At 45.1% G+C, this 8,558-nt stretch overlaps 2 protein-coding genes across 3 annotated transcripts in view; both read right to left on the reverse strand.

Moving 5' to 3' along the window:
- SMPDL3A (sphingomyelin phosphodiesterase acid like 3A) overlaps positions 1 to 927 on the reverse strand; it is a 12,783-nt gene extending 11,856 nt beyond the window's left edge. The window contains exon 1 of one of the 2 annotated variants that reach the window (XM_082303386.1): positions 626 to 927. In XM_082303386.1, coding sequence (XP_082159512.1) covers positions 626 to 716 — 91 coding nt within the window. In that variant the 5' untranslated portion in view covers positions 717 to 927. Of the gene's footprint in view, positions 1 to 351; positions 524 to 625 lie in introns of those variants that run through there. The other variant, XM_082303387.1, reaches the window with a different exon arrangement.
- A 2,665-nt stretch (positions 928 to 3,592) lies between these two features.
- On the reverse strand, positions 3,593 to 6,884 carry FABP7 (fatty acid binding protein 7). The gene is made up of 4 exons (XM_082302755.1): positions 6,686 to 6,884; positions 5,899 to 6,071; positions 5,158 to 5,259; positions 3,593 to 3,707 (listed from the first exon to the last, which is right to left on the reverse strand). The coding sequence occupies exons 1-4, from the start codon at positions 6,756 to 6,758 to the stop codon at positions 3,657 to 3,659; spliced, it is 399 nt and encodes a 132-aa protein (XP_082158881.1). The 5' UTR covers positions 6,759 to 6,884; the 3' UTR covers positions 3,593 to 3,656.
- Between the last annotated feature and the right edge of the window lie 1,674 nt (positions 6,885 to 8,558).

Below are 8,558 nucleotides of genomic sequence, written 5' to 3' on the forward strand. Positions count from 1 at the left end.
AAAGACCAGAGGTGATCTTCAAAATCTGTAAAACTGTGACACCTACCAACAGGAGACAAGAGAAACGCCGGGACATTGCTGCGTGCTTGGTCCGAGGCAAGTGTGAGCAACATGGAATGAGAATTCCGTGGGAAACCATTTCGGAGCACTCACCTGCACGCACGGCCCGAGCGGGGATCGCGCCGGGCAGAGCGCGTGTGTTTGCTGCCAGCAGAGCCCAGCACAGCCCCCAAGCGCGGTGTTTGCGGTGCGTGCCCCGGGACACTGCGGCAGAGGCAGGGCGGGGCTCACCTCACCTCACCCGCCGGCCTGCCCGGACAACTAAATATAAACCCCGAGTAACCCCTGTACCTGAAAAGAGATGTGTTGACTGATCTAGCAGTCACGGGAGGCTGAGCCAGTTGGGACAGGGAATACTACGGCAGCAGCTTATGTGCGGGCAGCAGAGCCAGGAGGAGGGCAGGGGGCTGCAAGCGGGGACCGCGCAGCCCGTGCCCCCGGCGCCGCCGGCATGGTCGCGGCCCCCGCCCGGGCCTCCCTCGCCGGGCCGCCCCTCACCCGCCTCCCCCCGCCCCCCACGGGCGGCCCCGGCCGGGCCCCTCAGCCGCTGACCCGGCCGACTCACCCACGGCGGAGCGGGGCCGCTGCGGGCCGGCTGGCGCCGCCTCCAGCGCAGAGCAGACCAGCGCCAGCCCGAGCGCCACCCGCAGCTCCATGTCGGCCGTGCGGGAGCGCCCGGCCCGCCGACGGCTCTACTCGTGTGACCGCCCCGGCGTCCGGGAAAGAGGCGAGCCCCGGACGGCTTGTGCAAGCCCTTGCCCTCCTCGGCGCTGCCGGAAACCACCGCGCCCCGCCCGCACCGCTCGGGGTGAGAAGCCGCCCCAGGCCGTGGCCCGCTGTCGGACGGCGGCTCGGGCTGTCGCCTCAGCCGGCCGCGCCCGGCGTGACCTTCAGGAGGTGCCACCCCCGGCTCAGCGCTAAGGGGCTCGCAGGAGCCAAGCCTGGCCGCGGGCAGGGCTGAACTCGGGGCACTGGGTGATGTGAGGCGGCCTGAAGGCAGGCTGTGCTCGACACCCCATACCAGCCTCAGGCATCTCTTGGAAGGAAGGTTTCTCGCGGCATACATGTAAAAATGGATCCTGGTTACTTATAAAGCTTTCAAAAAAACCCAAAAACAAACAAAACAAACAAACACCTCCACCAAACAAAAAAAAAAAACCCAACTTGATGAAATATACTATTAAGTGCACCCTTAATATAGCTGCAGGGGAGCAATGAGGTATGTTGTAAATACAAGTCTCCACTGCCAAGGCTTTCAGAACTGCTGTTTATTGAAGTCAAAGTAGTTCCGTATAGAGGAAGCGTACTTGGTGTCAGTTTTAGGAGAAGATCACAATAATAATGTCATGGATCCTGTGGCTACCCTGAAATGTCCCACTGCTCACTGTGCTGTTCCTTTCAGATCTGCATTCCAGGGCTCTGCAAAGCTATGTAATCAGCAGCTGGAGGTCCCATGTGTCAGTATATTGCCCTCTCTTCCACTCCTCTGAGCAGCATTAGTTACTTCATAGGCACCACTTCTCCACTTTTCCTTATTTAATTTGACACTAATATTATTTATATTTAAATAGGGAAAAGTAGCTTTTGTTTAAAAGGCTACCTTTTCTCTTTTTTTAAAAGTAACTGTAACACAAAATGTTTACCATTCAGGGCTTATTTGTAAACCAAATCTTAACAATTTACCTCTGTGTTCTTTTCCTCATATTTAAGAAAAAAACCTAGGTTTTTTAATTCATGACCCCACAAATCATTCGTTGTGAAGATGAATGCCAGTATTGGGAAAGCAAGTCTGTTTACACCAGTGAAGAGGGAAAAGCAGCTGCTCACAGCTTTCTGAGAAAGGGTGGCTGGTAAAGACTATCATGTGGCAAATGCACCCACAGGCAAGAAGGCAGCAGCAGAGGGGAGGCAGATGAAGGCTGTATTAGATACTGAATCTGAGGATTAAACATGGATTGATAAAGCCAAAGGGCAGAAGATGCTGCTTAAACATAACTCGCACTATACCAGTGAAACAGCCCAAAGCATAGAGTGGAGCTCCCCATAGCACTGGAGCATGTTCTACTTTTCATTTCTATGGTTGAAAAAAGATAGCGCCTAGACTATAAAAACTATCAATGCCCACCAAATAAAAGATATTTATAAAGGTTGATAACTAAGGACTTTGTTTTCTAGATGTATAGTGTTCCCCACAAGAGAAAACAAACTTGAATATTACTTTCAAACAGGTTTTTGTGAAAAAAATAAAGCTAACAACACTGAATTTTCTATTTGTGCCAGTTATGTGTAAACTTTTACCAGATTAGTTGCCCATGTTATCCTATCGTTCCAGGGAAGCAAGAAGCCTCTTCTCATATCACACAGCAGATCTGAAGGATGAGGGCTGGGAAGTTGGGCAGGATGCCCATCCTGCACTTCCCGCTGCAGCCACATGCACCACTCACAGAGCAATGACCAGCTCAATCTACAGCTCAGCTCTGCCTTTGTTTACAAGGCTGTAGGTAGCTACACGTCCATGTGGTTCTCTGAGTCAGTATTTAAAAAACATGGACTATCCAAACAATCTCCTCCATGCTGCCAAAAATCTGTTTCAATTTTCCTAAGTGTAAGGCAGTTTTTCCCACTCTGGTCTTGTTCAGGCATAAGGGTTTAATTTTATTTTATTTTAAATTGCTCACAGTGCAAATTGTTATCTCTTGTACATATTAGCTATGAAACAACAGTTCAGGAAGGGGAATTGCAGTAGGTTCATGTTGTACTGTTTTCCCACCATTCCTGTCGAGACTGATGTAAGGGAGTTAGCATGTTGACCCTTTCCTCCCACCCTGTGAAAGACTTCAATATTTGCATATTATCAAAAAAAAACCAAAAACAAACAAACCAAACAACAAAACAAAACCCAAACCTATCAAAACAAATTAAAAATCTTTAAGTATTAAAACCAAAACTCTATGAGCTCTGGAACATCATCTGCCAATTTATTGACCTTAACGTGCGCTGAGTAACAAGTTCCCAGGGAAGAGGAAAGCTGAAACCGATGTGAACATCTCACTTCTCTGTCTACATAAATACAGTTAGTTTAGATTTCTTCAGCAAAAAGCCAAAGTCAATTTTTCATTTCCCCAAGTACTCTACACTGCATAGAAAGGCTGCTGTACCATTGCGTAGCACATGCTTTTCTGTCCTTTAACTCAGAAAAAAGAACTTTGAACACCTCCCTCCGGGACACTGGAATGTTAGCTGATTAAATACAAAAGGAGCAGAGTTAAAAAAACTTTTTAATTTGTTTGATCTGCATTCCAAAACAATTCAAATATTTTCCATTTACTGTAAAAAAAAAAAAAAAAAAAGGAGAGGCAAGTGTTCCAGAAATTTAATGCCAAGTTTAACCTGTTTTCACTATACAGCACAAGTACACCAATTTGATAGCATAATGTTTTTGTTTTGTTTTTTTTTTAATAAAAAACACCCCCCCCCCCAAAAAAAAAAATTATTAACCTTTCATACCAGAAATGTGCATTTTAGCTATGATCAATTATGGACAGGACATTAATCCATCCAGCAGAAGTAACATCTGGACAGAAGTCAGGTAAACTCTACGCTTTCTCATAGTGACGAACAGCAACCACATCACCAAAGGTGAGAGTCTGCAAGTCCAAGGAAAAGACAGACATGTTAGAGGCTGGAGCATTTTCTATAATGGTTTAACACATTATGAAGTCCATAGTGGATCAAGGCTGGTTTACATTATTTAATTTATAGAAAAACAAATAGATCTAGATTATTAACACTTTAAATGAACAAAAAGCCAAGCATTAGTTATGGTTCCCATAAGAAATGATACTTTCTCCTTGCTGCTCTCACACCCAAGAAACACATAATGCACATTTACAAGGAGGCTGTTAAAAATTAAATTAAATTTACTGTTTAATTATTTTAAATATAGCCTTGTTTTAATACAGACTTAACACTTATTTTCCCAAAGCTTTTCCCACTAAGATGTGCAATCTAAAATTCCAAGGGCTCTATACTATTATGCATAGGTATAAACTCTAGGAGAACCTCATCTTAAAAAAATGCATTCTGTACCCTGTGTAGCTAGAACTAACAAATACTCTAGACATTGCAGTTGTGCAGAACACCAACTACAGTGTGCATTCTGGAGGTATTTTCTGAAGTAGAACAGGGCATCTCACTGTATTCCAATTACAAAAGACAAGATTTTCTGAGTTTGCGTGATTTGTACATAGCTGTTCAAAAAGCAAAGCATGTGTTTTCCCTTGAAAAACTTGCCACATTGTGTTTCACTATGTTTTAAAGTTTGTATTATTTGCAAGTCTTCATCCACACAGATACTTTCTGAAGTATTTAGGAAACAAAATAACTGGTCTTCTCCAACAACCAAGTCTGATGGATTAGTATAGCTAAACACATTTTATTTTTGAAAGCTACATCTGTGTGCCATGAGAAGTGCTATCCTGGACATAAGCTGTAGTAACTCACAACATTTATTCACCCCATACTCTTGTTTCTAAAAAGTCAGGAAAAGCAGGTGAATTTAAACTCAGACTTTTCTCCACACAGTTTATCATAGTTTTTAATAAGATAGGAGGACTAAAACCTTTATTATTAAACATGAAAACGCTATTAGCTATATTGTAATTTTTTCCTTTTTTAAGGAAACTACTTGTTCTGTGTAATTAAATACTATTTATGTGTGCACACATAAAACAAGTTTTTAAAGAAGTCTAAATTGCCACTGGCAACAGATAATTTTCTATATAATCAAGAACTTTGTATCATTACAAGCTCACCAGGACTTTTTTTCTTGGGTATTTACACAAAAGTCTAGAAAGAGAACACATACACTCTGGAAATCCACAGCCTAGCCTGCCTAAAGCCACTAAAAAATTTTTAATTGTCAGTAAAACAATACACAAAGCAAAACAAAATAAATATTTAAAGAGTCTCTGCTAGCTTTTCTCACCAATTAGTTTAACGATTTGTGTCTAAATCACACTGTTCACAAAGCTTGAGATAAGAGTAAGTTGGGAGTGTTTGCGGTGCATGCAAATGCTCAGAGTGCTTTATACTTACCATTACCATTTTGCCATCCTTTATTTCTCTCACAAAGTTTGTCTCTTTGCCATCCCATTTCTGTATGTGCACTAGCTTCTCTCCATCCAGGGTCACAACTGACTGTGAGATACCAAGAAAAACAAAGACATGCCTTTATTTTGGGTAGTTGGGATTCTGCTCACACATTCAGCATGCACTGTTCTATTGAATTCTCTTCTACAGATGGATGTGGATCTAGAATGATAAAGTAGTCCCAGCCATTTTAAAGCCAAGGCTTTGAATCATCCTCGTTTTAAGCATGAAATCCACACAATTCTTGTTTGTGTCAAAGGATGAAAAAGTTGTTTCCTTTGAGTTCCAAGATCTCACAAGATCCCACTTCAGATGTGCCTTGGAATAATATTTGATGTTAAGCTCCCAAAGGTTATGCCTCAAAAGAGGCATCTGACTATTTTGACTGGGAAAAGTTATGCCAGATGATATTTGGCTTGTGAGACAAGCAAGCAACTAACACAATCAGTTGACACTGGAAGGCAGACAGGGAGCTGGCAACGTGATACACTCAGAAAAGGTATGGTGTAAGTGGGCAGGACAAGCAAGGCTCAATCTTGCCTTTTTTTTTTTTTCCTGTCCTTTGCAGTGCTCTAAAACTAGTAGCATCAGAAGTTACATTTTTTCCTTTGACTGTACCAAAGGCAGAGACTGGGGGGCGGGGTGGGAAGAAAAAGAGAGGCAACTGCAGCCCCAGAGTTCACTTACTTTGCAGTTTCTATCGTCGGGGGTAGTTTCATCAAATTCCTCTCCCAGTTTAAAGCTGATCTCTGTGTTTTTGAAAGTGCTTTGAGTTCTGATCACTACTTTGTCTCCCTCGCTGCTGATAATCACAGTGGGTTTAGTCACATTCCCCACCTGCCGTGTTGCAAACCCCACTCCTAGACCATTCAAGGGAAAAGAGAAATCCATCAAACTGGGATTTTTGCTTTTTTTTTCTATGTATTGAGGTACAGAGATCTTTTACCCCGCTCTACAGCTGCCGGCTATCCCTGTGAAACGCTGCTGTCTGCTTCTCTCGTGCCCTTGTACCGCGAGTATCCACCGCTACTGTCCTCCCAGCTGTAGCTCCGCGCCCTCCCTCGCCGCCGAGCACCGCACTCCGCCCGCGGTCACACGCACGGCCGCGATCGCTTCTGCTGCTCAGTTTCAATTCCTTATCACTCCAGCATAATGATTGCTTTTTTGCGTGTTTGTTTCAAACTTATCCGCAGGCAGCACGTGCTCGTTTCTCACACGCTTCCCTTAGCCCGGGGACATTTCCCGGAGCCTATCCCACACAAACACACCCGACCGCCCAGGTGAATGATCCGCATAGAATTAGCTCTATGGATAAGAAGCACAGCCGCCACAACCACCCCCTCCATCACCACCACTGCTGCCAGTGTCTCACCTACACTTCTGGCAATGGGGGAGTGCCTTTTCAATTTTTTTTTTTTTAAGATGGTGCAAAATTGCAAGGTTTCCTAAGGTGCCACCACCCGGCCGTACCTACCCAGTGCCTTCATGTACTCGTCGAAGTTGTGGCTGTCCACCAACTTCCAGGTGGCGCAGAAAGCCTCGACCATGGCGGCCGGCTACGTGTTCCAAGCGCGGTGCCGGAGGTGGCAAGAGCACCGGTGCCGCCGCGCCGGCCCGCATTTAAAGCCGGCGCCCGGCGGGGGCCGGAGGCGGGGGTGGCCGCGGTCCGCCCCCGAGGGCCGCCGCGGAGACGCCCGCACCGTCGGGGGAGGGGGCGGTGGGTGCCCGGCCGGGGAGCCGGCAGGACGTGAAGGGGGCAGGGAGGGGGGCTGCCTCCGCCTGCCGCACCGCTCCTCCCCTGAGCCGCTCCGGGGCACCCCCGTCCGCCCGCCTCGCTGTTAAATGAACGCGCGGGCAAAACGAGAAGCGGGCACCCAACGTGAAAGGCTACTGAGTGAAAACACACGATCGTACCGCTACTGCAGGACACCACCTCCAAAAGTTTTCCCAAGAAGATTTTCATGCCCGTTTTGATCCTGGCCAACTGCAGATCCCTTTACCCACAATGGCATGTGTATGGACGCTGTCTGAACTTGGTATTTGCTGTAACTGGCTCGAAACAGCATCTTGGCTCCACAACTGTTAGCATTTGGAGAATTAAGAATGAAGAAAAAGGAAAAGAGCTTAAAACTCTTTCTTTTCCTTTCTCTCTCTCTCTCTTTTTTTTTTTTTTTTCTTTCTTTTTTCCCCTGCAAGAGAGGGAATGTCTTCCTTCTAGTTATTCTCTGAAATTTGTTGAAGGCATTAGGGGTCATCTTGTCTCATTTTGAGTGTTTTTCAAAAAGCAGCCTGTCTCTGTGGGACATCCCACGGTGTCAGCTTTTCCTGAATTATGGTTTGGATGGATTCCAGAATAGTGAATCTAGCACTTCAGCTCTTGCAACAAAACTCAGGGACTAAGTGAAAGAGAATTTACGTGATTTAGGAACGAAACCTCAACAATTTTCTACCTAGTTCAGCCATACAAAATATAAATAATTATGAATATTTTCTAATGTTTTTTAATTAGTTTTTGGCCATCATTTGTATTTCTTTCAGGCTCTTCTAGTATGGCACATTCTTTGGGTGTAGGGCAAGTGATGTTTCTTATGGGAAATTAATTTAAACATGCCAGATTGGATGGGGCTTTAAGCAGCCTGGACTAGTGGAACAGTCCCTGACCATGGCAGGGGGCTTGGAACTGGATGATCCAACCCAAATAATTTTATGATTCTATGATATTAAGTTCTAAATTATTTTACCAAATATCCTCATGAACTGACAGTGTCTCCTCTCCCCGTACGGACAAGACAAAGTTATCTGCTCATACAGATTTTGTTTGCAGTATCCCTGGAGCCCCTGTTTATTATTCTGGTGCAGATGTGTGCACAGAGCCTGGGAGAGCTCATGCTGTCTGTGCTCACTGGGGCTTGTTGTACACCACTGGCCTCACGGACTTTGTGATATAAAACTCCTGAAAATGATTCAGTGCCACTACTGCTGGCTGGACTCTGCAAGGACACTTCTGCCTTGCACCTTCTTCCAGACAGTGCTGCAGCCTGGGCATTTGGGAGGCAGATATTTCAGGATCCTTCCTAATTTAAGCAGTCATACCTAAACTGATGGGACAGCTCTGTTCTGTGAGGATTTCTCAATGTATTTAACTAAAACAAGTACCTAGAGTGATACCCGCTCTTAAGGGGAAGGAAGCACATAAGAATTTCTTAAGAAAAATACATTCTTTAACACTGCGCATCATGCTTCAAATATAAAATAGGTTCTGCTAAAATGTTCACATTCCTTCTTAAGTGGAAAGGTTGCCAAAGTCTTCACATCATGTTTTATGATGGTGAGATCCCACCTGTCTG

The sequence above is a fragment of the Coloeus monedula genome, assembly GCF_965178545.1.
Source record: "Coloeus monedula genome assembly, chromosome: 2".
NCBI lineage: Eukaryota > Metazoa > Chordata > Aves > Passeriformes > Corvidae > Coloeus > Coloeus monedula.

What these genes read in the sequence shown, in the direction of transcription:
- FABP7 (XM_082302755.1), bottom strand. Translation starts at nt 6,758, where the DNA reads ATGGTCGAGGCTTTCTGCGCCACCTGGAAGTTGGTGGACAGCCACAAC. An exon ending in CGAGTACATGAAGGCACTGG is followed by an intron (nt 6,072 to 6,685) that starts GTAGGTACGGCC and finishes TGAATGGTCTAG; the next exon opens with GAGTGGGGTTTGCAACACGG. An exon ending in AGGATGGCAAAATGGTAATG is followed by an intron (nt 3,708 to 5,157) that starts GTAAGTATAAAG and finishes TTGGACTTGCAG; the next exon opens with ACTCTCACCTTTGGTGATGT.